Source organism: Siniperca chuatsi, linkage group LG17 (assembly GCF_020085105.1).
Source record: "Siniperca chuatsi isolate FFG_IHB_CAS linkage group LG17, ASM2008510v1, whole genome shotgun sequence".
Lineage (NCBI taxonomy): Eukaryota > Metazoa > Chordata > Actinopteri > Centrarchiformes > Sinipercidae > Siniperca > Siniperca chuatsi.
In genome coordinates, this window is record NC_058058.1 from 16,362,574 (window position 1) to 16,389,796 (window position 27,223).

General features: G+C 40.6%; 2 protein-coding genes across 3 annotated transcripts; one reads left to right on the plus strand and one right to left on the minus strand.

Annotated features, from left to right (window-relative positions):
• Positions 1-5,005: 5,005 nt before the first annotated feature.
• Positions 5,006-12,706, plus strand: ccn4a (cellular communication network factor 4a). Its single transcript, XM_044172451.1, has 5 exons — positions 5,006-5,336; positions 8,620-8,908; positions 10,007-10,261; positions 11,199-11,392; positions 11,501-12,706. Exons 1-5 carry the CDS (start codon positions 5,289-5,291, stop codon positions 11,798-11,800), a joined length of 1,086 nt encoding a protein of 361 aa, XP_044028386.1. The 5' UTR covers positions 5,006-5,288; the 3' UTR covers positions 11,801-12,706.
• On the minus strand, positions 12,309-26,607 carry ndrg1a (N-myc downstream regulated 1a). 2 transcript variants are annotated; one of them, XM_044172449.1, is made up of 16 exons: positions 26,342-26,607; positions 22,384-22,458; positions 21,137-21,172; positions 18,568-18,673; positions 18,133-18,253; positions 17,695-17,757; positions 17,534-17,594; positions 16,967-17,053; positions 16,741-16,797; positions 16,478-16,581; positions 16,266-16,322; positions 16,088-16,139; positions 15,571-15,618; positions 15,053-15,088; positions 14,673-14,724; positions 12,309-13,883 (listed from the first exon to the last, which is right to left on the minus strand). In XM_044172449.1, exons 2-16 carry the CDS (start codon positions 22,438-22,440, stop codon positions 13,624-13,626), a joined length of 1,197 nt encoding a protein of 398 aa, XP_044028384.1. In that variant the 5' UTR covers positions 22,441-22,458; positions 26,342-26,607; the 3' UTR covers positions 12,309-13,623. The 2 variants fall into 2 exon arrangements, with proteins under 2 accessions (XP_044028384.1, XP_044028385.1); XM_044172450.1 differs by lacking the exons at positions 21,137-21,172; positions 22,384-22,458; positions 26,342-26,607 and adding an exon at positions 19,206-19,360.
• Positions 26,608-27,223: the final 616 nt, after the last annotated feature.

Sequence of the window (27,223 nt, forward strand, 5' to 3'; positions counted from 1 at the left end):
ATGTAAAACATGTTGAGAGCATTTCGTGTAATAAATCAAAAGTTTAAATAGCTGACTGACATTAATTTGTGCTTAGCTTTATTTGATCTGTACCTGTGTGATGTTGGCTTAACCAGGCCAACAATGTTATAGGTTTATATCTATCAATAATGCAGCATTAAGTGGTAAACTGTGTTAACTAATGCCTGCAACACAGCGAGTTACATGAGGAATCGCTCACTATTAATGTGCTTCGAGTTCATGTAGGATTCTTGAATCTGTGGAGCCCAGCAGATGTTTTCCTCAGTCCATGAGTCTCAAACCACAGCTATATAAAGACAGTATAATTACTGGACTGGTCTGAGCACAGCCTGCCATACCCTTTCTGTGTCACACGCACAGATACACACAAACAAACAAGCCACTCATATAGTTTAAGCACATATGGCTCACAAAGTCCTATCAAATTTAAAGGAATACTTTAAGATTTGGGGAAACACACGAATGCGCTTTCTTGCTGAGAGTTAGATGAGAAGATTGCTATGCTCATGTCTGTACAGTAAATATAAAGCTATAGCCAGCAACCAGTTAGCTTAGTAAAGTACAGACTGGAAACAGGGGGAAACAGCTAGCCTGGCTCTGTCCCAGGTAACAAAAGGCTCTGTTTGCCTACCAGTACCTGTAAAGCTCACTAATTAACATGTTACATCTTGTTTGTTTAATCTGAAGTATAAAAATGACACGTTGAGTTATAACGAGATATAGGCTAATGTGTTAATTATTGAGCGTTAGAGGTGCTGGCAGGCAGATTTTGTTAGCATCAAACAGAGCCAGGCTAGCTGTTTCCAGTTTATGCTAAGCTAAGCTAACCATCTGCTGGCGGGGGGCTTCATATTTACCGTACAAACATAAGAATGGTATCTTCTCATCGAACTGTCAGCAAGAAAACAAATAAGCATATTTCACAAAATGTGGAACTATTCCTTTAAAATGTCTGCATCTCAGTCTTATTGGAACATTTTACTGTTGTTTGTGTTTTAATTATTCTTGCTAATTTAAGAGATATTCTAGTCATTTCAGTTTATTGTATTAATCACTGCACTTTCAGACTTCCTCTTAGCTGTATATACAGTCTGTATTATTTGCAGCAAGACTGCTTTTTCTGATCTTGTTCTATTGCAAGCTGCAGAGAAAACACACTCTGCTGTTTTAAGCAGTTAACAGTCTATTATGAGGCCACTAGCTGCAAAGGAGTGATGTGATGTTAAGAAAAATTTCCCACACTAGTGGTGTGCTGTGAAAGAACTTTTTTTATGTATCACCTCAGCAGTTTTTGGTCGCCTCAAGGTGTTGTAAATTCATTCTCCCAATCTAAGGAGGATTACCAACTCCACTTGACTTTGAAGCTTGAAGATTTCCAAAACACGGTTTGACTTCAAGGCTTCTCTGTGAGTTGAGGGGATTTTAATGAGGGGATTTTCAGTTTGACCAGCTATGCAAGACTTGAGTCATAGATGGTCGGCTCCCGTAATCAGGCCATCTATCACACTTTTATACCTGGAGTGCTTTACTGGCTCCTCCACTCTCATGGGACAAATACTGCACAGCACTCAGATGGTGCTGTGTTTCATTCTGCCTCACATACAGGAATGTGATGCACCCAAAGAGTGGGGTGCACATGCTAATATAGGGTAACACAGTGTCAGTGATTAGCACTGTTGACCTCAGGTTCAATTCCATCTGTGTGTGCAGATTGGATGTTTCTACCCAGACTTTCAGTTCATGCAAATCAAGTGGAGACTTTTATTTAGCTCACCATTAATATGAATGGAATGAAAGTTTCCAGCTCTCCATCCAATGCATGCTGGGGTATCCTCAAGGCCTGAAGAGGATGAAAGGAATAGTTTGACATTTTGGAAAGCATGCTTATTTGATTTAGAGTTAGATAAAAAGATCAATACCACTCTCACCGTGTTAATTACAGTAGTTAGCTTTAGAGGTGCTGGTAGGGGGCGTTTGATACCTATGGACAGAGCCAGGCTAGCTGTTTCCCCCTGTTTTCAGTCTTTATGATAAGCTAATCACCTGCCAGCTTTAGCTTTATATTTTGCAGACAGACATGAGAGTAATATCTTCTCCTCTAACCTCTGGCAAAAAAGCTAATCAACGTATTATGTCAAACTATTGTTTTAAGACAATAAATTAATTCATGACTTACACTAGTGCTCTTTGTTTCTGCTCTCACTCTCTGTTAAGCCTTTCCCTTAAACAACCTTCAACTTTAAACATTGACTGAATCATTAAACACCCTGAATTCAAGTCAGCTGACAAACTGAGCCCTACATCCACTTCATGTGAGAACAAAGCAGTGGTCGCCTCAGACCTGGCTTTCATTATATTTTTGCCAAATGCACCACAACAGTCATATGAAGAACACAGACGAGTTGACACGCAGCTGCTTGACTGACGCGTGTTGATGCATATTGTAGGTTCGTGTAAAGCTCCGCAGTTAACTACCACTATCGTATCAGACAAGAAAATGGAGGACAGATGTTGACATGAGCATGAATGATACCACCTGCGGTTTGAAACTTTTCTTTCCTGTCTCTGTATTGTTTCAGTGGAGGATGGAAAGGCCTTTGGTGTGTGAGAGAGCCAGTTTGTGACAGGCAAGTAGAGAAAGGTTAGAGGATTAAAAGGAGAAGGAAAGAGACAGACTGAGATATAAAGATTTATACAAAATCTCCATAAATGAATGACAGAACAGCTCCTTTTCAAGTTTTTTTTTTTATTTCTGGTTGTCTCAAAATGAGCAAACTGGCCTTTAAATTGATTTGTTACTGATCATCTGATCTGTCAGTTATCTGTCTGTCTGTCTTATTTGTTTGTTTTTCATTTTAGCCACTTATAAGTAACGCATTTTACCAATTTTAGCTTGTTTTGTTAATGTGCACATCCATCCTCAGCTATATTCTGGAGTAGTACCCAGATCACAACTAACGACACACACACAAAGTAATGGTTGGTATTTTTGTGTATTTTGTATTTAATCATATTACCTTGTGCAACTGATACACGGGCAATAATGTTAACAATGTTTTGAGCCGAAATTGGCTCTTTGTCAGGTACAGGCGACTCAAACAAACTCAGGTGTGTATCAGTGAAAACATAGACATCTTACTGCAACTGGATACATACACACATGCAAGCCCGAGTCAAGATAATACTGTATTAATAGTACGTCACAGATTAGTATTTTATACACAGGGATTCATTAAAGAAGTCAGTTAACTATGGAAAAAGGAATCAAATAATGTTAATTAAATCCTTAGCACAGAATGGGATCAAATATGAAAACTGATGCTGTCATGGGAAATCATCAAAACCATTACAATAGGAACACTTGCTTTAGGAATTCAAGAATAATTTAAAAACCCAACATCACTAAGGAAACAAAAGAAAAATGTACAAAATCTTAGATGGCACAGAATAAGTTACATAGGTGAAAAAATGGAACAAATATACCAATGAACTGAACTGGCCTGAGGTGTATGGAAATGGATTGAAGCGGGAGAAAGAAAGAGCGCAACAGAGAGAGAGAGTGGGTACATTGTGCTGTGGAGGGGTCAGGTCGTCCCGGTCAGAGCAGCGCGAGAAGCGCTGCTCAGATCAGCTTAGAGGCTGACAGCTCTCTGACAGGGATAAGAGGACTGCCTGTAAATAATAGGGGTTCAGACCTGGGGCACATTGCTCCTTTACAAAGTGCTCATTTCTCATTTCTCACTCTTTCCCCTCTCTCTCTCTCTCTCTCTCTCTCTCTCTCTCTCTCTCTCTCTCTCTCTCTGTTGCCTATGGTGCCTAATTCTCACAGAATGTTCAGTGATATTTTCATCAGCAGACCAGTGACATGAGAGGTCCAGCATAACTGAAATAAAAGATATTTTCCATTTGGTTGAAAAGCAGTGTAAAGTGGAATTCTTTTGACCCTCGCCTGCATCATCTCAAAGAGAAACATTCAAATTTCCAGGAAAATGAAAGGAAAGCAAAGCAGCAGACTTTGAGAAAGATGACATCATTGATTTAAACTGAACATCTGTGGGCCAGACACAGCCCCAGCCTTAAAATAGGCACTGCAGGTAGGAGGTAGGCAAATTGTAGGGTATATTTATTCACTTCTTGTAAAAGCAAATCATTGTTTCAACAATTTTGTGTGCAGTTAATTCTTAGAACAGCTACAGCTGAGTCATCTGAGGTAGAGGCAGTGTGGCCTTCAAGTGCATGAAGGGGAGATTAGATCAGATGAGGTGAGATAGGATGAGATGCTGTTTAATGACATAACATCCGCGATTTCTTTGGCGGTCGACTGGAGGATAACAATATCAAATCAGCGATACTCATTAAGGCAACAAGCAGACATTAAGATGCAGATTGCAATTCGGCACAATAAATACAATACAGTAAACAAAGTTGAAGAAGAAGCATCTTTAGGTCCAATTTTACAGTTATATCATGCATGCAAACCAAATACAATGTGTGCAAAACCATCAGTACAGAATCAAACCCACTGTGACAATGTGATCTAAATGATGGTGTGTATGGTGCAGATTTGCATCCAGTGTACACATTAAATTTCCCCATATGTACTATACGTTTAAAGAGTTATGTAATTTGATGGAAGAGGGAATTTTGCGCTAAAAAGTGATGTGAATAACTGAGACTGCTGAAGCTGGCATATTAGCTTGATTTTTGAATGTATTTTTGCACAGAATGAGGACTGTGGATTTTGTCCCCCATCACATACATTGAAACCCTGTCAGGAAAGGATCTCTCAGGGCCAGCATGGAGAGGAGAAATTATTAAAGCCACCAATAACCATTTAAATATACATATAGGCATGTGAGTGTTGTTTTAAGATAGACTCGAAAAAAATCTGGACCTGTCCTTTAATCTTAAATGAAGCGACAGTAACTCAAGTGTCAAAGGGACCTCTGCCTGGAGTGTCTCTGGGTTTCAGACACGCCCAAACCACCGGGGCTGCCAGTGCTCTGAGGAGGAGGATCGGGTGAGAGTGGAGCGGAGGGGAAGAAAAGAAACCGTCCCCCGTCAGAAGTATGCGGGGCTCGTCCTTTCAGACCTTACGTCAGAACGGACTCTTTAACTGGCTGTCAGCCCCGGTCCGGACGCAGACAGAGGTGCACGGAGATGACAGCGACGGGACGAGGATGTAGCACACCTGCGGAGAGCGGCGTGTTGAGCGTTTAAAACGGGACTAATTCTGGATTCAATGCATTTGCAGTTCCTCTCCAGTGATGAGTTGGCTCCTGTTGTGGATTCTAACTGCAGCCGGGATTCAACAGGTGGGGTGGAAGATAGATAAAAAAAAAAAAAAAAACATTAATGTGCAAACTGCATACTAATCTCACTTTCAGGATGCAGAGGAGCGGTGAGGTGAATTAATATTATTCTGAAAATATGCATCTCCGTTTAATAGTATCAGTGTCCCTAGTTACGTCCTGTAGGGGCTTGAAGTATGTTTGTAATACTTCACAGAAAGTTTTAGTGACTGAAATGAGTTGGCTATCCCTATAGAATCTACTGCTTAATGTTTAATCAAAGTGACCATATCATGAACTTGTTTTGATTAGCTGTTTTCCTCCTGTTGGAGCCTGATAGATACCATCCTACGGATAGCACATCCTTCCACGTATTACAGGTTTCCTTTGTCACTCAGTAGATTTGGCCTAAAAAGATAAGTCTCTGCTGACTATGGAAGGTTTTCTTGACATGGGACAGGGTAAGTTTGATTGAATAGGCTGGGTGACCTGGACCCCATTATTCTCTCTAAATGTCTGATATCTCTGAAGAGAAGTCATTTTTTGTCATCAATCATCCCGGGGTTAAGCCTGCAGTGTGAGATGCTGGCAGCCGCCCCACTGCAACTTCACTTTCCATCGTTTGTTATGTTTTAGTGCCACCTCGTGGTTATATAGGAAGCAGCTTTTTTTAAAGGCTTAATTAATGATTACCTGTATCTCCTATTTCCACAGACCCCCATCATCTATCTATCTGTCAGTCAGCTTTTGGAAATTGGATGCTTGGGTAAAAGTAAAAAAAAAAACTAGAAATAATTGTCTCGTTGCAGACTTATTTTTTATTATTTCTATTCTATTCTATTAGTACACCTTATTCCTGTGTGCATTGACGTGATAGTGAGCTGCTGTAACGAAAGAGTTTCCACTCGAGGATCAATAAAGTATTTCTGATTCTGATTCTGATTCTTAGTTTTGTTCAAATACTTTTTAAAGCCATTTAGCAACTGGAAAAGTAATTAATTGTCACAATGTAGGCTACTAAAATATCCTTCCAAACGGTGTTATTGTGATAAAATGTTGAATATTAAAATTAGGTCATATTAATACAGTGGGATGTTATTATTATCATTTTTGCTGATAATGTAATGTAGTAATGCAATTCATCACATTCTTCTTACTTTCATAGCATCTTTTGAAGTATGAACATGTTTTCAACTGTTTAAAGCTCTTAAATTTCACAAGTTTTTGGAGGGAAATTTGAGAAAACAATACCTGAGTGACAGCTTGTCCATTCCACCCCCCTATTTGGCATTTTTGGAAAAAGTGTTATTTTTCAAATGTTTTCCCACTTCTCTGAGGAAGGGTTTGCTGAGGTCATATGATCTGATATGATATGATCTTTCTAGAGGTCATATGATCTGACCAGATGCTGACAGGAGGTAAAAGATCAAGGAGGGTCATCAGTCCTTGACACTTCTCACAACAGAGAGAAAACACTTTCATTAACTGGCCATCACCAAAACATGACAGCTATTTGAGGTCACACTGGAGAACATTCAAAGAGGTGACTGAAAGGGTGTGTCATAAATATTTAAGCCTAAATTTATAAAATCTGAATATTTTGAGATCACCAAATTATTTGAGCGTCTTTCTCTGCTTGTAGTCTTTGCTCAAGTTTTCTTAAATATCTGTTTCTGTAATTCATTGAGTGCTCCGTTACACCGCCCTTTGCTGAAAGTGATTAAAGACTTTTTAAATAAAATCATGCTGAATTTAGTTAGCAAAGATGAACGATTTCAGGATGACGATTGCATGAGGCTTACTCCATGTTTTCATGATTAGTTTATGGAACACCCCCTCTCTCTCTGCTCTCCTTTCTTCGTTATGAGGTTTTGAGCTGTGCTTGTTTTTTTCCCTTCTCTGTAAATTAGCCTGATAGCTGCAGGCTAAATTAACTCTTCTGGGGAATAGCTTAGTGGCACGGCCGTGATGAAAACTCTTTTATCTGCATTAGCTTTCAACACTGTGCAAAGCAGTTACTAATGTGGCCGTAATTCCATTGAAGTGGCGAGAACCAGCTCAGGGACATGACATAGACTTGCATAAGATGATTAAACATGTTTCCTCACAAATAATTGCAGATTAAGTGTACATGCATGTATGTGTGTCTTTCACAGATCAGAAGCTCCTTACTGAAGTGCAGTGCTCTGCTGTTCCAAGCATATGGATGATATTATGATTTATGAGTATATAGATAATATTGGACCTCCAGTGCATTGTTTGCCTCCATGACTAAACCAGTATAGTGTGGCAATTATGATTTTTATAATTAGTTCATGTGAATTAAATGAAAATGGACATATTCTGTATTTTTAATTCCATTAAAATTTTAAGGATGTGCAGTTTTTGTTTTAGTATTTGTGGCATTAATGTAATGTAACTTTTCTTTGCCTAAGAAGCAAATCTCAGTGTCTCATTCACTAACAATGACCCGGAGATCATGTTCCGGCATTTTCTCAAGCACACCATGTCCTCAAAACAAGCAGAATTTAATTTTGGCCTCTAAAAAGTTATATTCGTTGTGAGAACGTTTCCTCTGCTGAGACTCATGCATCCACTGTCCAAAACTAACCTCCAAGTGCTAGGCTGTTAATGTGGCTCATGTGGCCTGTTTCAGAGAGAACATCTGCTTTTAAGAGCTGCAGAGCTCTTTACTGTGTGATCTTGGCTTCACAGAGCAGCTTGTAAGAGTCAAAACACATTGAGGGGGAGACGTTGATTAACTTTCATTGGCAGGATTTTGTAGCAGTTCAGCACAGTTGCAGATTTTAAATATGATGATGGAACACTTCCAGCGTGTTAAGCACATACAAGACTAGACGTTGTCATTGATTTAATGAGATTATCACCGCTGGGTGTTTAATTCATTTTTATAGTCCTATTTGATTTATTGCACAGCATGACCAGAAGTTAGCAGGCTGCCATGTAGGCATAGCAGAGGTGTTTCTGAGACAGGGTTACCAAAGAGGACTGTATATGAAAGAATTCAGGATTAAGGATATTAAGAATATTGCCTCTCTGCAGGGGGTCAAATACCTTTCATGTAATTTTGTACTAACAGAGAAAGAGTAGCCACTGAAGCCTATGACTTTGTGTGACCAAAGCTAGTAATGTATTTTCAGTGTAATGAATGTAAGAAAGCTGTTGTTGAGCTCGTCTGTTGCAGCGCTTTGAGTAGTCAGAAAGACTAGAAAGGCGCTATATAAGTACAGTCCATTTAAACATTTACCATCTTTTAGGCTTCATTTGTCCACTTTCCTCTCTCCAGGCCTACTCCCAGAATTCCACTGCCATGCCGCCTGCCACAGCCGTCACATCCCCAGCTGCGGACCCGTACAACCGGACGCAGTATTGCAAGTGGCCCTGCGAGTGTTCCGAGGTCACCCCTACCTGTCCGCCTGGCGTGAGCCTCCTCATGGACGGCTGTGACTGCTGCAGGACCTGCGCCCGGCAGGTGGGCGAGGTGTGCAACGAGGCAGACACATGCGACTACCACAAGGGACTGTACTGTGACTACAGCTCGGACAAGCCTAGGTACGAAAAAGGAGTGTGTGCATGTAAGTGTCACTCACCAAAGCCGACAAAACAAACAACAGTTTTCACACAGCAGGAAAGATTGGATTTGAGTAGAGCAGGTGTTTGCTGCCTTATCAACACTTGTTGTCCTGGTAACAACACAGGAGTCGCTTAATCTGAATATTGATGCATTTAATGTTGCCTGCTTGATACCACAGGCAGCTGCATGCATGCGTTCTTTCACCTTCTCTGATTTTTGTTTGTTATTTTAGTAGTTTGTAGTTGCATGAGACATTTTGTCACCGATACAATGACAACAGTTGCACGTCCACAGCTGTAATGTGGATCATATTACAAACCACATATGGAAGTGACTTGTTGACATCAAAAGTCTGAGTTTTGAGGGTGTTTACACATGGGAAATAATATCCAACTCTTGGACATGCAAAAAAAGCTTTTAATATTAAAGATATTCTTATTAAGCTCCACTTGCCACAGACTTAGTCCTAACCTTAGCTCAAAATTGTGCCTAAATCTAATTTATGTTTTTGTATGTTTTTATGTTTCACTTTTCACAATAAAATACTGAATTTTGGGTTGTACATTACAATATAGCCACTTGTGAAAAAAAGTAGGCAGAGTTTGTGGTTCAAGCTGTAATAATGTGATCATAATACAATATGTTTAAAGCGGTAAGTCAATAGATGTTTTATTTTAATGTATTTTACAATTGATCATTTAGAGCATCTTTGTCATTTTTGTGGATGCAGGTTTTGTAGGTGAAGTTATTTTCTGTTATAGTTACTATTGCTGCTCATGCTAACTACGCAGGTTTTTACTTACTCCACACAAACTGTGGTGAAGAAAGTTTGTCTGACACTGATATTTGTACAGTAGCTAATGGAAAAAGTTTCATTAACTGGTTTGAGGTTTTGATTGCTATTGTGTGATGTCAGGCTGGAGCAGAAAGTGTCAATCCAGAATGTAATTTAGCCTGCAATGTCACAGATTATTACTTCTAAGAATATTTATAAGTAGTTGTATTATAAATGCAAAGACATTAATATAGCTTTCAAGTGTTTGCAGTTTGCCTTGCTTGTCTCTATAATATGTGACTGCTTTTCGTTTCTCTCTGCCAGATATGGTGGGAACAGGCTGTGAGCATGATGGTGTGATCTACCGTAACGGGCAGAGCTTCAAGCCCAGCTGTAAATACCAGTGTGTGTGTGTGAACGGTGCCATCGGCTGCGTGGCGCTGTGCACAGAGTCCCAGCCTCCGAGGGTGTGGTGCCAAACCCCACGCCGGGTCAAAGTCCGGGGACAGTGCTGTGAGCAATGGATCTGTGATGAACCCAAAAGAGGGCGCAAGACGGCGCTGCGACACGCAGTAGAAGGTAGGTAGGCTTGGATATACACTGCGAGGGGGGTGGTAGTATACTCTACTTGGTGGAGTTGGGCTTTATCTTGCAAACGCTCCTTGAATTTCAATTCCTAATAGCAGCTGCCAAATCCCCTAATTTCCTTTCCGCTCACTGACGTGCAACACAGTTCACGGTTGAGTCTGAAAACATCAAGGCGAGCTAAATCAAAGGAAATGCGTCAAGTATTGTAGGTTAAATGTATTTTACATGTTAAAAAAAACGGTTGTAAGAGGCCAAAATTATTATCTTATTATCTTATCTTATTATTATTATCTTCATATGGTTTCAAGTCTTTGGATATTTCTGATAATAAATTTGTGCTAATTTACAAGTACATATTTTATAGAAGAAATAATTTATATATTGTGTTCCAATAGTGCAAGGCTATAATTGGATTTTTAAGTAACATAGCAGCAGCTGTGTTAACAGTCTGTAGTTGTGGGAGTGCAGTCTGTTGTCCAGGAGGATCATGAGGTTTTGGTGTGTGTGTGTGTGTGTGTGTGTGTGTGTGTGTGTGTACAGACCAATCCTTTCCTGTGGAAGCCCTCACAATGTTTTTGAATCATGTCCAGTTTTGTCATTTAGTGCAGCAGTGCTGCAGAGGGAACAAAGTGAAAGAAGATCTCTTTGTGTTGCTTAAGGACACACTAATCAGATCCAGATTACTAGGCAAACACAATTTAAAGATTTAGATTAAAAACAGAGACAGTAGGTTCAAACAGTTTTCAGGGCTTTTGACTTTTCTTTGTTGTCAGTTTAAATCAGTATGTTGATATCTTTTACATAAATGTATGCATTAGTCAGCATCTTTATTTTGTTCAAATTTCCTTAAGTTGCATGACCCAAAGTTTTGAATAGACCCAAGATGTATCAGTGTGTATAAAAAATGAACTTCTTTATGTTGATCCAGCTTCCCCAGCTGAGACCAGGAGCTGGCACAAGAACTGCATTACCCAGACTACCTCATGGAGCCCCTGCTCAAAGACCTGTGGCCGCAGCCTGTCCATGAGGATCTCTAACGCCAACGAGCAGTGTGAGCTGGTCAAAGAGTCTCGCCTTTGCAACCTGCGGCCCTGTGAGGTCGACATCACCAAACACATCAAGGTAGTGATTTTGTTTCATATCTTAAGTCAAACAATGACTGCATGATAAAAACTGGGTGTTAAAAAGGTTCCCAGACTTTACATACTTTCTACTCCCTTCCTCCATCAGCCGGGAAAGAAATGTCTGAACATCTACAGAGAAGAACAGCCCTCAAACCTCACTATCTCTGGCTGCACCAGCAAGAAGCAGTACAGGCCCAAATACTGCGGCGTCTGCACAGACGAACGCTGCTGCATCCCCTACAAGTCCAAAACCATCGACGTAGATTTCGAGTGTCCTAACGGGACGGGATTCACCTGGAAGATGATGTGGGTCCAGGCCTGCTTCTGCAACCTCAGCTGCAAAAACCCCAACGACATCTTCGCCGAGCTGGAGAGTTACTATGGTTACCCAGAAGTCATGAACTAACAGGTGTCAATCATGCTCTTTGCCTGTGGGAGCATCCTGACTTTCTTCTGGCTTCTTTTTCTCATGCAATGTTTTGTATTTGTAATGTGTATGATTATGTACAAGGGATTTTCTTATGGTCTTTTTTCCTATTGGAAAAATTTGTAAATATGAAATATATTATGTGTCTCCAGAATGGATTCATAAAGCATGATGTGTCTTTGAAGAATATTTGTGGAACTGCTTTGCAAATGAAAAAAAAATATTCATCCAGTGAGTGTGAAATATTGAAGGCTTAATTTATTTATGTAGCTTTTTGCATATATAATAACACATGTAATGTTCTTGAGATGCTTTTCAGTCAAACATTGTCTGTCTTTAAACTCACAAGTAGATAATAAGGCTAAACTGTAATTATTTTCCTTAATGATATATGTTAAAAAGGCAGAAATGGACTGAGATGCCAAAGACAACGCCTTATTTTAGGACCACATGTTTAAATATGCAATGATGACAGGATCAGGGAAGATCAGTTACACATTTTTTATTGTAATTTTTTTAATAAATACAAACTGTTATGTCATTTTTAAATCTTTTCTACAGCATTAGACGGTTGTGCATCGCATCTTTACAAAGCTGTGTATGTGTTCTACAAAGCAAAATGTTGCTGTAGTGCAAGTAAAATATGGGAGTAGAAGGTGTCAGGTAAGTTCTATGGCTATCCTCATGTTAACATGTGGACCTATCACTTCACTCACCCAAAAATCCACAACCACATAGGAGCATCACATCTAAAAAGTGAACAATTCCATGGCACATCTTTGTTCCATTGTGCTTGATTGCATAGAAATCATCATAAAAAAAGGAAAATAAACTTTTTGTCTGAAGCCATGATCCATTAATAAAGCTTTTGAATTTGTTTCAGAATGTGTTTTGATTAATGACATACAGTCTCATTGGAATGTACTAAAAATGATAATTTGATTCTTGAAAAAATGTTCACCAATGAACGGATGTATAATTATTAAAATAACAGAGAATGTTTTGAAAAAAACTCAAGAATAAAGGACATTGGCAAGATGAAACAATATTATTTGCTGTACATAATATGCTTGAAATCTGTCCCTTAATTTTCAAAGTTAAATAGCAGTTTGTGAGGCAAACTGCCAATTTTATTTATCCAAGTGCCCCCCCATTCTCTCTCCACATCTACAAATCTGCTCCTACGTTCAAACAACAACACGTCAAACATGGAAAATAAGGAATAAATGATTAAACAATTACAGTGAGAACAGAAAACAGTCATTTACAGTCAGGTATATTTGAGAAAGCTGTGTCAATATGGTAAAAATGGATAAAAACAGGGTGAGGGAATGCAGAAATGGAAATTAAAACAATTTTTTATATGTATGAGAAATTATGAGAGATACATGTACAAGCTGGTATACTCATAGCCACAGCTTTCTCCGACATTCTCTGCTTCGGTGTCCCCAGAGGCTGCGTTGCCCCTAACTACACACTCACCTGACCAAGGAACTCAGGAGCATTTTCCGTTCAGATACGTTTGAGTCCCTCAGAATGACAAAACAGGCATACAGTTGACCCTGACCTCCCACTCAAAAGACATCTTATTTTCAAATTGGGTCATCTCAGCTGCACTGAATAGTCTGCAGGTGAGTGTCCATTGTGCGTTTTTACAATTCCAGGTATGCTATCTTAGTTTCCCTCTCCACATCGGTGTGTATGTGCCTAGGAATGTGTGTGTGTGTGTGTCAGTTAGAGGCAGCGCAGCACAAGCCGAAGGGACCTTGAGAGGTGTGGGTGTCTGGAGAGTGGAGGTTCACTTAGCAGGACACTTCGGTGGACTTGGGCACAGCTTGGTCCACGTTGCTGTTGGCCGTGCCATCCATGGAGCCGCCTGTGTGGGAGCGGCCGCGCTGGTTCTCGGCCGTGTGGCTGCGGCTGCGGCTGCCCTCGTTGGTGTGCGAGCGGGAGCGGTTTCCCTCGCTGGTGTGGGAACGGGAGCGGTTGCCGTCGAAGGAGGTGACGCTGGAGCCGGAGGCGGTGCGGGAGCGGACCAGGCGGGTCATGCTTGCAGAGGGCACTGAGGGAAGAGGAGGAGGAGGAGGATTTAGTAAATGTACTGCTTTGACTGAATATTATTCTAGTGCTAATATGAGCCAGTGGAGGAAAGAAAAAGAAAGTAAATTTCTGAGGTACTTGTACTTTACTTGAGTATTTTAATTTCATGTTACTCTATACCGCCACTCCGCAACATTTCAGAAGGGAAATATTGTACTTTTTAATCCACAACATACATCTGAGTGCTATAGTTATTTGTTGCAGATTAAGATTTATAAAACATATAATGAGCATACTATACAATTGACTGTTATTCAGTAAATTGTGTGTGTGTGTGTGCGCGTGTGTGTGTGTATGTGTGTGTATGTGTGACCATTTTACCTGAACAGTGGGTCTTTTTACTTTTATAATTTAAGTAAATTTCACTGATAATACCTAAGTGGTTTTTCTTTGGTGCAGTTTTGAAGACTTTTACTCGAGTGGTACTACTTTTAGTAAAGTAAAGAATCTGATTACTTCTTCCTCTGCTGTTCTCTGCACACTCTGTAGTACAATTAGCATCTGGAGTTCACCTTAGGCTGAGTTCAAGTTACACCCCAGTGAGGGTCATTTATTAACCAACACCAAGAGGTGAGGAGGAGAATATGAACTGTGAGCCCAAAGATCTTCATCTCGCCACAAGGTGGCAGAAAACTCATCTTTTGCAGGGTGTTGTATAGAATTGTCTGTTGGTAGTGGCAAATTTAACCTCAACATTCCTGAGAAGTGCAGGTCACCAAAGTAAAAAATACTGCATGTCTTGAGTACTTACTGTATCCCATGCCCTGAATGAAGTACTTGAAAGCTTCTGTCAGTTTGCCAGGCTGCAAAGAAGGAAAACACAAGTGGGGAGATAATTAGTTCACTTGTCATTAATTATCACACTTGTTTACACAACATTGACAGACTCTATCTATCTCTCTCATCCAGCCACTTACTGCTCAGGGTCTGAGATATGACAGCTGCTAATGAGCAGGTGCTGTGCAGAGTGGAGGATTATAACCTGACAACTGTGGTTCATGTCTGCTACTTGCTAATGCTCTTAAGTGTAACCTTCTTATGCCATCCACCTGACCCTCTGCGCCGATTATCCAGCCCTGTCCAGCCTGCTCTACAATATTAACAGTGTCTCGCAAACACAGGCATACACACCTGGTCAACCTGGGGCATGCCTCCGCAGTCAGCCATCTGGAGAGAGGAAGGAAAACACAAAAGAGCCCATTAGCATTTAGTACGTTGGTGCTTGTACATTCGTACAGCAGTGGACATAAGCCATTACCCCCCATTACTCTCGACATGTGTCCCATTTTCAACACGCCAAACACCTTGTCCCTGCTATCTCCAATCAGTGTTCCTCTAGACCCTGAACAGTTAACCCCAATAAATGGCACCCATTTTAGCCCTAACAGCCATTTGGTTTCAGTTGTGGATCATAAAAGGTTGCCATAGGCCAACATAAGTAGGTCAGCTTCAGCAGACTGCGTCCTCAGAGGGGACGTGCGTATGCATCCAGCCTTCCTATCCCTGGTTAATATGTCACCAGGTAAATGCTGAGCCACTGGAATCTTATCAGCCGATGCGTTTCCATCAAGGCTATTATAATCTGAATGAGTGTATGAGACAGGAGGTGCAGGAGAGGGCAGGACAGAGGGAGAGAAACAGGCCTTTACCTTCAACAGGGTAGTCTTTGTCGGGTCCAGCTTGGTGTTGCACTCAACCTGTGGGTACAAATAGAACTATTTAGCGTATCTTGTATGATTAGTGGCCATATTTTGCAGGTTGAATATATAAACTGCTATGGCTAAGATAATGCATTTAAAACAAGGTTTTTGCTGGTTATGGCTAATAAATGCTAACAAATCATTAACACTGTTTGGGGGATTTGGGGTGCCTCCCTGCAGCAAAAAGCAGTAACAGTCATACGAGTCTCTTACCTTTAACAGATTAAAACTACTCTGCGTCACTTGATTTCTGTTCCCAACTTTGTTCTTGCCTAACTCATGTTAAGCTGTTGTCCTTAAGCGTTTAATCTTGCATATCTCTTGGGCTTAAACAGGTGACTGAATTTAATGGAAAACAGGTCCAGCACAAGTTAGCTGGGTAAACGGTGGTGGGAATTCTAATCATTAGCATTAGAGCCTTGTTTTTAATGGCTGTGTGAACGTCAGAGATTGTGCCTCAACTCACCACAGCCTCTACAGCAGGGGAGCTGTCGCCAACCACCAGCAGAGAAGGGCACCTGGATAAGGAAAAAACACATTCAATTACAAATCAGCGTTGATGAAATATTATATTTAATATAATAAAGTGATTTAAATAAAACATACAGCAGGTGATGTTTGATTGCTGCTTCTTGACAACTTACTTGAGGGTTCTGATACTGCTTCCAGGGACCGGCCTCTCAATTTCCAGATCCCTCCGACTGTAAAGAGAGACATATGTTACAAATTCCAATTTTTGTTAATTAAAAGTTATGAAAGAAGAAACCTGTTGTATTGTAGGTTGCACTTTACTTAGCCCTGGAATGTCTAGTTAAAAATTCACTCATGTCAACTGATTTTTATGTGTTTTCTTTACCTTTCGTAGGACTTGACAAAGAGATGCAGGTTAAACTGGTTCATGTCATTTAGGATGTGGTGGCGGTATGTTCCGATCAGGTCATGGTTGTTGTGGATCTCCTCCTGTGGTGACCAAACACAAAATCTGTTTAACTCACTGAGACCTAAAGATCTAGAAAAGCTAGTTAACACCACACTGTCCTGTACCAGTGTAGTGAGATTTAAGTAAAAATAAGAAACTCAACAAGTCATAAGAAACTCAAAGAGAATCTGAATCTGTACCTTTCCAAAGAGGTGGGTGATGATCATGTCAGGCATGGCATGAGTCCAGCCACTGATCTGAAATAAGAAATAACAACTACATTTAGTTTTAATGCAGCTTTTTCTCTTTGTTATCTCTGCCAGTCCAAAATTCTCAGTTTCCAGTTGGCTTCTGGTGATGTTTCAGACAATTATTTAAAAGGTAGGGTGTATGTTTGAGGTATTAATGTGGGTTTGTGTGTGTTACCTTGTGTGCAGCCCAGTCCATCCATCCCTCAGCACATGGGTTGATGTTGATGAGCATCAGGCCCTCTACCATGTCCGGGTAGTCCAGCTAAAACACATGCAACATGAAATTTGTGATTTATTACTGTAACACACAATGATTTTATAATTGTATTTCTGTTTCATTCTGATTGTGTGGCACATTCTGTGTTACCTGTCTGTAAGTCATTGTTATTGCTGCTTATCTTGGCCAGGATAGTCTCTCAATGTTAAAAAGGCTTTCCTGGGTAAATACTTTTTAAATAAAAAAAATATATTGTGCAATGATGCACACTTGATTTAGTTACAGAGAGGGCTGCAGCAAGGCCTTGTGTCCACAGAGTGAGACTTCCTACTGAGCACAGTGTTAGTATTGAGCTGATCTGGAACATTCCTGAGGCTTTTATGGCTCAGCGGGCTCAAGCAATAAGCAGCATTATATTGCCAAAATCAGCAAAAAGAAGAAACACATTAACTGGCTCTGCTAATCCTAAAATGATTAAAACTCATAATTATTAAGCCTGATTGAGAGTTGAAGGGGGAAACCTACAGCGAATCTGGTCAGAATGTAGGCCCCGGCTCCAATGCCCATTCCAATAACACTCTTCAGCCTGCGGTCAAACATATATGGATACTGTTAGAACAACAGGTTAGAAAAAATCTTAAATTTGAGTGTAAACAGTCAAATTTAAGATTTGCAGCTCAACTTACCCAAAGTGCTTTAACACCAGTGGGAGGGTCTCAGAGAGTTGGTCCATAGAAGGGTACTCATATCTGGAAAACAAAGAACATATTGTTACAAACCTTTAATTAACAATTTAATAATAACCACTATCTAATCACTGGTCTATATTGCTACTTGTTGTTCATATCAGCCTGTAATAGCCATCTATGTTCATCTGTTTTTCTATCATGTTCAGTTCAGGTAGCGTTAACATGAGGCAAAATCCCGCCATCAAAGCAGAGATTAGGCTGAATGAGATAAACACCTGTTCCTACAAAACACTTGTCAAATTAGGTCGTCTTAAGAACATCCGCAGTGATCTACCTGTCGAGTTAAAGGTCACAGACTGCTTGACATACATTAAGTTCCTGTGTGTGTGTGTTTGTGACTGTGTGTGTGTGTGTGTGTGTGTGTGTCTGGCTCACCCAGTGGAAAAGGTGTTAGCTCCCTCATGCTGCCCAGGGGCATCAACGTGACACACAGCAAAATGCTGCATGATCTCTGACATGTCCTCATGGTTGAAGAGCGTGTTCCAGCAGGTTTTGTCTGGAAAAAGGAGGTAAGTGATCCTTGGCTGATAAGCAGAAATGACCTCAAGTAACCTGAGAAGTGTACGACTTGCAGGGTTTGTTTTTGTGTAACATGCAGGTGTAGTGCCTCATCGTCTTGCAAGATGTGACACAGTCATAAAAATCTGTCAGTAAGCTTGAAAGAGTTTAGATACTGTAATGTAATAGACTTAACAATATAAAGTCAGCTTGGTGAACCTAATCTGATCCCACGTGGTACGGTAATTCAAAACACAACAGATGGCAACAGATGTTTCGACTTGCTAGAGCTGAATAAGGAGCTAGGCTTACGGTTCAGTCCAATGTCATGGATGGTGAGGATGACTGGTCTGTCACCCTTGGGAACCCCCTTCATTGTACAGTGGATTCGTCCATGAGGAGTCTCCACATCATGCTCCTATAGGTGCAAAACAAGACCAAATTTAGCATAAAATGTGTGCATAAAAAACACATCAAAGAATTCAGAAAAAGAAAGAATTCTTTGAGCTCAAAAAGATGAGAAATATGTTGCACCTCAACACTATGTCCAGCAACAGAGTGATATGTCAAACCTGAATCTTTACCACCACTACCACTGCAATTAACCACAGGATCTTCATTCTTGAATTTCAGTTTGCAATGATGCATTCACAAAATGTTTCATGGCTCATCTACTTGAAGAAATTTCCTTAACGCCATCAAAATGTAAAGCTTTTTTCTTTCAATTTTTAAAACTACTCTACAACCAAACTAAAAAAAAAAAAACAGCCAAACCAATCTAACAATTGTCCTCTTATTAACTGTCCATTCCTTCCAAGAAGCCACAAAACACAAATATAAAATTATTCTCTTTTTAGAGAACTGTTCAACAACAGCAGGCAGCACAATCCAACAAATCCACTGGAAACTACTCAGCGCAAACATTTCAATAAAGCCTTTAGTCTACTCACGCTGACTTCAAGCTCAGCAACAATCATTTCCACATCAGAATCCTCCAGAACCATTTTTGCAGGCGAGGAGTTCAACTCTGCTCGCTACTGTGTAGTCGCAGTGGCTCCCTGGGCTATAGATCCAAATGTTGGTAAGTCTCTGAAGTTGTTTAGCCCTGCTCTGAGAGCTGTGTTTTATACCCCCGCTTACACCAGTTGGCCTAAGCTCCCGGCCTCCCATGGTACCTTGCAGGCTGGTCAAAACAAGCTAACTCTAGATGAAGAGATCCCTAAATTGGATCAGCCAATGTCAGACAGAGGGGCATTGGCTAATGGGTTGACATGAGTAAGTATGGGTGTGTGATCAGTGAGAAAACAGTGGGAAAGACAGCAGTCATTATTCAGTGATATTTGGGGAAAACATTTCCAAAATAATGACTGAAACTAAAATCTTAGTTTTAGCAATAAACTGTCTCCCATTGCTAGAAAGAACTAAACAAAGACTTTTGATGACTGTCATGAACATTTCCTGAAAATACTCCACAAACAGATTTCATAGGCCTAAATGCTGTTAATTCTCAAGAATATTAAAATAATATTTTTTTTTATTCAAGTTTTTTGCAATTACAAATATTGCCCCAAATTACATGAATAATGTTAATTTTATTTCAAGGTCCTGATAAGTGTATATTTAAAGAATTTTATTCTAAAATTAGATACACACTCTTGAGAGCAACTTCCTGTCTAAAAAATATTGCTCTCATATACTTTTGTTATTATGGAAAAAATAAACTTGTATACAGCCTTAAATTTCAGTATTTTCACCAAAATAACATTTTGAAATCAAACTGTTTGTGTGTAGATTGAATCATAAAAAAACCCAACACAAATCTGCCCCATGGTGACCTGACCTGCAGGTCTAGCACACTGCACAAGATGACCTATTGGGTAGTTTTCAAACCAGCTTTGACTGCATGGGATCTGCTCTGGAGGAACATCTTAGAAGGCGTATAACCTATTTACTGGATGTAATGTACACGTAAACATCTAAGGATTCACCTCGTTCCACCCACCCTCTACAGGACACAAAGGCTACACAGGCAAGATAATCCTGCAACGTGACGTGTGTGTGTGCCTAAGTGCACACTTGCATTTGTGAATGCATGTGTGTGCATCTACCAAACTCAAAGGGGGAAAGGCGATGCATTTGCATTCCAGTGTTTGTGTATATACATTTACTATCAATGTCAGGAGCAAACCCACAATATCGTCACCCTCAACTAATCCTATGTCACTAATTGTTGGAAGCTTAGCCGCCACAGAGACCAGAAGATCCATAACCTCACACACTCCGACCTCACACACTCCAGCCATTGTGTTTGAGGTAACGGTCAACACATTTCTTTAGGATGGATGAATGTGTACTTCATACTGACACTGTACATTTAAGATCAACAACTTTTTTCTGTCTGTGAGGGTCTGAGCGCTGTCCAACGTGCTGAGAGGCCCCCAGACTCAGCAGCACCCATGTAATAACCAAAATGTGTGGTGTGAGTGTGTCAATGTGCTGGAGAGGAAAGTGAGGAAAGTAGCTGTGTTATTTTACAATATCCAGTCCAAAGTGTGTTTCATCACTTACAGTAGCTGACTGAATTAGTGGAGGCCCAATTAGATTTCAGTCCTAATAAAATCACAGCGGATGAAAGCTCATCACCAAGATAGATGAGCCACTGCATCAACTGTGTTGATTAGTGGCAGAGTATTTCTTTTTTTTAACCACTAGATGGTACCCGACAAGCTAAAAAAAAATAAAATATAATATAAAACCATCTGTGGTGTGTACAACCAGTAACTGGCATCATCTGCCATCACAAGCTTCAAATAATAAAGCTGGGTTAAAAACTGGGAGTAATAAATGCTAGATCTAATTACCTGTGTTTTTGTAAACGTACCTTGATAACAAGCTGCTGCACAGCCTCTCTCAGGCCCTGCAAGAAAAGAACAGAGTAATGAAAATACAGAACTAATGCAATTACAGTGTTGCTAACATGCTATAATCAAATATCCTGAGGGCATCATCCTGTCACTGAATGTATTTTCACATCCATATGACCTTTGTCATCTGAGTATAATAATAGTTACAAAGGACAACTGATCAATGACAGAACAGTATTGTTTGTAGAACTCAGTGTTATAAGGAATGGGTAGGACGATTAGGACAAAGGTCAGCAAACTACCCTCAGAGCTTGTGGTGCACAGAAACTTTCACACAAACCTACCTATGTCCACTCATGTAAGTGAATTCTAATCTGGTTTTTAAAAAAAACATTTTGGAAGAACATCAGAAATGCACAGTATTTTACCTCTTTGTAAACTGTAAACATTCATATATTCACAGTAAAGCTGATTGGTAAATGCTTTCTTTTTTTGCTTTTGACAAGGAGATTATGATTTCAGTCCCATTTATTTATCTATTTTACTTGAACAATAAATTTTAGTAAGTTCTCTCCCAGTTCTTACTAGTTTCAGAATCGAATCAGAAATACTTTATTGAAACTCTTTAAGTCTGAGTGCCAGAAGTACCAGGAGTCAAACCCAGGCCACCTGGGTGAAAACCAGGAATCCTAACCGCTAGACCATGTGGGATACACAAAAGGTACTCAAGTTTTAAAGAAAAAAGAAAGGTAGTTGAAAAAGTAAGACGACGAGACGGAGCAACGGCAACAGGCAGCATGCACGTTGGTGCATGCGCACTTACTTTGAGAGAGCTATGACTCATAAATTCATATATCTACTGTGAGGCAGATATAGAAATATCTTATGGTGTATTTTCCTTTTAAAATCCTTTTTCACTCTATGGTTCAACTAGTGGTTGATTTTTAATTACCAAAATAATGAATTGAATGAATTACTTTGATGGTTCAGATTTTTTGCCAAAACAATGTCAGAAATTATAGAGGAGATATATATATAAGTAATTTACAATAATTTTCGTGTATTTCTTTCTGAACAGCACCTGTGGTATTCATTCATTCAGTCGTATATGCAGCAAACCACAGACGTACTACTGGACCACACAGGCAACTCGTCAGGTATAAATCATGCAAAGCTGAGCGATATAGTACTCGAGCAGGTCAAAACACATTTCTGATAATTATTTTCAAACACTATTTGACATGGTTCAGTTCAGAATACATACCGGTAGTTCCTTGTCAACCAGCAGGGGTTTGGACTCAACAACCTGGATGTCATCCATTTCACAGAGCTGCAGAGCCTGGTGGGCAGAGAGATCAGAATAGTTACTGAGTGACAGGTTCAACTTGTGTTTCAGAGGTTGCGAAAGGAAAGATGTGTTTGGATAATATGTGGGGAAAAGGTTTGGTAAAATATTTGGCTTTCCCAGATTCTACAAAATACTTGTATGGGTTATTTTTCATTTTACTAAAATGACAGATTGCGTGAACATTGGAGTGGGCGTGTTTCTGATCTACACAAAGCAAATAAAAAGAGACCATTACAGACCTGATCACACTCAGGTACACACACACACACACACACAGATGTACAGACACAGGAACATGCAGAGACTGGCGCTGTGAACTGCACTAACATGCAGACCACATAATGGGCCTGTAAACTGTTCCCCAGCAGAGACACACAGTCGGACAGATGAGGAGACACACAGAGAGAAAGTCTCACAGACAACCTGAGTTGATTACCCACAGAACCGAAAACTGAAGCAGTCCCACCTTGATAACAGTTTCAAAACTGGGAGCATATTTTTTAAAAAAGAACACTAACATCCTGTTCAATGAGAAAGACTCAAGAGAAAGAAAAAAGAAGAGAGGGAGAGACAAAGAGAAAGAGACTGAGAAAGGCAGGGAGAAAAAGAAAGAAAGGAAAAGGGGAGTGTGAAGAGAAGCCAGGCGACTGCTTGTGCTGTGGACCATGATGCTGTGTTGGAGGAAAGCGGGGCAGGCTGCGGCTCTGCATGCAAATCAAATTAGCCAGTCAAGAGGGCTCTTTGTCCACCGGCACCAGTGGCTCCTGAGAGCCAGGGCCCTGCCCTCCTCTCTCCCCCCTGCTCAATGACCCACACACAGATATACACACACATACACACATACATCCATACACAGGAAGCAACGGACACCCTGGTTCCCATCAATAGATCCCAGCCTCTTTTCATCCCTCTGCTGGCTTTCTAGCTCTGTGCATTCTGTCACTTTTCTCTATTTGTCTCGGTTTCTGCTTGGTGTCAGTCGCTATGTTTGCTCCTTCCATCTGTTTTGTGCTCTCTGTCTTTCTGTTTGTCTTTGTATACAGCCACAGCAGAAAACAAATCAGCATCAACCTACAGCACTGCAGCGAGGCCGTCAGAGCCAGGTGGTTTTTTGGAGGAAGTGATTCATTACATTTCAAATGTGGAGATGATGACTGTCTGGCAGAAAACGCCCTGGACACACACACGTACACACACGTCCACACATGCTCCTCTGACTGGGAGAACAGAGACCGGAGCCAGCCGGATCACACAATGGCACAGAGGAAGAGGAGTATCAAACAACAGGTTCATTTTTCTGCCTTCAAAAACATGGCCGCCATCACACTGCAGGAGCTTTGTGGAAGAGGACAAGAAATCAGCCCCCGTTGACATTCCACAGCCATGTGAGAGAAGGCATGAAACAACTCAGGTGGTTTGAGAAAAACAGGAAAAATCAGTTCATGCATCAACATGGGGGAATCCTCTAAGCCTATTTTCAAACACTGCTACGTAAAAACCAGCCCAGAGAGCTCAAGAACAAACAGAGTGCAGACTTCCTCTGTAGTTGGCCACCATCACCACCTGTTAGCAGGTTGGCAGTAGAGAGAGAGTCTTGCTGAGACAACCAGGTCACCTGCTGTTTACACCAGCGGTGTGCCTCGAACCGTTCGCCTTGCTGAGCAAATATTTCACCTGGCCAAGAGGAGAGGAGGGAGGGAGGGAGGGAGGAAGGGAGGGAGGTGCGTTAGTTTAACCCCACAGGGTCCGCATCCCAAGCAATGAGATATGAGTGCTGCTGTCTGGAAATTTCTTATGTAATCATGATTTGTCAAATAAATTTCATAGATGTAGAGTCATGTATGTCAAATGATTGGCATGGAAAAACATAGCTATATTTAAAATATACATATGAATGATAAGAAAACAAAGAATAAAAGGAGTTTTATGTTTTTCCTTCAGTAAGCTGCCAAATGCCTGAAATAATATATAAAAAGAGAAGTGATGTTTTTGCAGTGCATCTTTTTCTCACAGGGATTTTATGTTGCTGCTGCAGCAGGGGGGCTTTCTTTAAACTGGCTTGGTGTCACTGGCAACAGCCGCACATTGTCTTTAACCAGTTCCTACATGCATATTCCCTATTGGATTTTTATTTTTTAGTAAGTGTCAGGCTGTGAGGAAGAAAACAAACTATTCACTGACTACTATTCACAACTATTCAACAGCGTTGGCCTGGCAGAAGTGAGAATGTGTTATGCAATCATGAACAGGAAACAGTGGGAGGATATAGGCTCTGGATGACCTAAAATGTGTAGCCCAAAATCAGCTGCATAACAAAGAATGCAAACTCTGTACTTTTCGGTGAAATACTGGCTGGTACGGTTCCACTATTTCCGAAACAAGATATAGAAATAAACATAATTTGTTGACCCAAAGTCCCGTGACAACATGCGCTACAATAAAGCCTTTACATGACTATATTATTCTGGTCTTATCATCTAACTAATAATCCATTACTCTTCCAAGCTTTGACAATAACCATAATTCTCATGATTAGGTTTTATGTGTTGATTACTGAAAAGCAGACTTTTTGAAAATCCAATGTTTTCACTTGACAGTGAGATAATGTGGTTTGAGCTGCAGAGGGAAAACAACAGCAACGCTGATGCAGGCTTACATATCACATTAGTGTTTGTTTTCCTCAGTAAATCCAGAGCTACAACACACTACTTTAAACCGGAACATCCATGTTACAAAACAGCATGAGCTCAAACTCTTTCTCTGTTTGCTGAGAGAGAGAGAAACATATGTACTGATTAGATTTGGACAGCGAGCCTCAGTTCTAGGGAACCAGAATCAAGGCCAGGCCATCCTTCCTCCATTGCCTCCATATAGTTTTAAATCCACGAGCCTGCGGCAGTGATTGCTTCCCTAATCTTTGGGAACTTGTTTAATCTGTCAAATCCCTGGTTCTGAAATATCGGCACAGCAGCAGCAGGCCTGCTGGACTAAGCTGACACAGACCTACATTTTCAGATAGTAAAAGATGTGTGTGGGGGGGGTCTCTATTGCTACAGTAAATTGGTGAGTGGGGGTCAGGGTGGTTTGAGGGGATCACCGCTCAAAAACAACCATTGACACCATCACTGGTTCAAGCAGCTGCTGCTGTTTATTGTGAGATGTATCCTCATGTATCGCCACAGCTCAGCAGACCTTCTGAGATCAGGTCCATCATCTTTTAGACAGGACTGAAGACTGGATTTTTTTAGCTGGAAAACTAAACAGCCTGAAAACAGGTCAGGAAGCAGTGTTGTAGTTTGTAGTAGCTCTTTTACAGCAAACAATGGAGGGTATGCTTGATATTTTTGGCAGACTGCCATTAAGTCCTTAATTTAATAAACACAATTTTTTTCATATTTTGATTTAGCCAGCTGCAAGCACTGTCCCCTCCCCCCTACCTCGTGCATGTTTTTGTTTGTTTTGTTAATATCAAGGCTAGAAAGCAAAGAGGATTTGTTATGAAATTTTTGCTCCCATACTATGTGCAACATTTGTCTTAAAAGATTCCTGCTTGAGCGCGTGCGTGCGTGCGTGTGTGTGTGTGTGTGTGTGCTTCCAGTGTCACGTGTGTAGAGCATGTTGCTCTCTGATTAAGCTCCTCTACCTGGTTACATGCTACACACAGGAGTGCCTTACCGTACTATAAAAATACATGCCACATGATTTTATAAATACACAAAAACATACGTGTGTTCACGTAATAACGCAAGGTTTGCATTTCCTTAATATACGCAACAAATCTAAACACATTCTGACGTGTATGTGAAATGTTTTGCTCTGTGCGTTATGAAAGGAAAACAATGAAGTACGTTTATTACTTGAAGCAGAAACCTACCTGTTGGTTTAACTTCTGATTGTCCTGAGGCGAACGCTCCCAAAAAAAAAGTCCACAAAAACTTTTTTTTCTCCTTCCTCTTTTCAAACAGCGCAAATTGTTGCAGTGGCAGAAGCGTTGCTTTGTTTATAACGTGCGGCGCAAGGCGGATGTCTGAGGGAATTTTATAAAGCCTTGGGGGTGTGCAGCTCGGCCCACTTTCCCCGCTCCTCTCTATTCAGCTGCTCTATTGGGTAACAGCAGCTGTGGGGTTGATATCGCAGCGTGACTCTTTCCAGCGGTTGCATGATGAGGAAGCTGATAACGGCGACCCCCACACACACACACACACACACCACGATATATCAACGATACTCTCACAGTGTTAGCAAACTGCATGTGATATTATTGTGGATTCAGTGAAAAACAGTTTAGCTGTATGTGAGGTGTATTAAATGTCATTATTCTGTAACACCCCATTGTGTGTCACTGTGCTATCATTACGCCCTCTGATGTGACACATTTGATAGTTTACTTTCATGGTTAAGTGGTTATTAGGCCCTTCTCTCTGCTGTGAACTGAAAGGGTGTGGACAGGAATCTTGGCAAGGCTGCTTGTCTTTTTTTTATATCAGTCTACTGTAAGATATAATTCATCTCACTCTAACGGGACTACAAGTCATAACAATGTTTTTACACTCTCGCAATCCCACTAGCTGACCACATTTTTTTAAGATGGGTTTGGCTGTGGATGCATGAAGCTAAGGGGCCAGGAATGCAGCCAAGCCTGCAGCCTTGATTTTAGGCCAAGAGGAGATAAGTCTGTACAAAGGGAAGCCCTTCCCTCTCCTTGGATCAAATAGCTTTTCCTTGATAGCACACTGCTATTGTCTTATCAAAGTTA

Coding starts and splice junctions, on each gene's coding strand:
- ccn4a (XM_044172451.1), top strand. CDS start 5,289: ATGAGTTGGCTCCTGTTGTGGATTCTAACTGCAGCCGGGATTCAACAG. Junction 10,262..11,198: donor GCTGCGACACGCAGTAGAAG/GTAGGTAGGCTT, acceptor ATGTTGATCCAG/CTTCCCCAGCTGAGACCAGG. Junction 11,393..11,500: donor ACATCACCAAACACATCAAG/GTAGTGATTTTG, acceptor TTCCTCCATCAG/CCGGGAAAGAAATGTCTGAA.
- ndrg1a (XM_044172449.1), bottom strand. CDS start 22,440: ATGGATGACATCCAGGTTGTTGAGTCCAAACCCCTGCTGGTTGACAAG. Junction 15,089..15,570: donor CAAAGACTACCCTGTTGAAG/GTAAAGGCCTGT, acceptor TCCTCTCTCCAG/ATGGCTGACTGCGGAGGCAT. Junction 14,725..15,052: donor GCATGCCCCAGGTTGACCAG/GTGTGTATGCCT, acceptor CCTTCTTTGCAG/CCTGGCAAACTGACAGAAGC.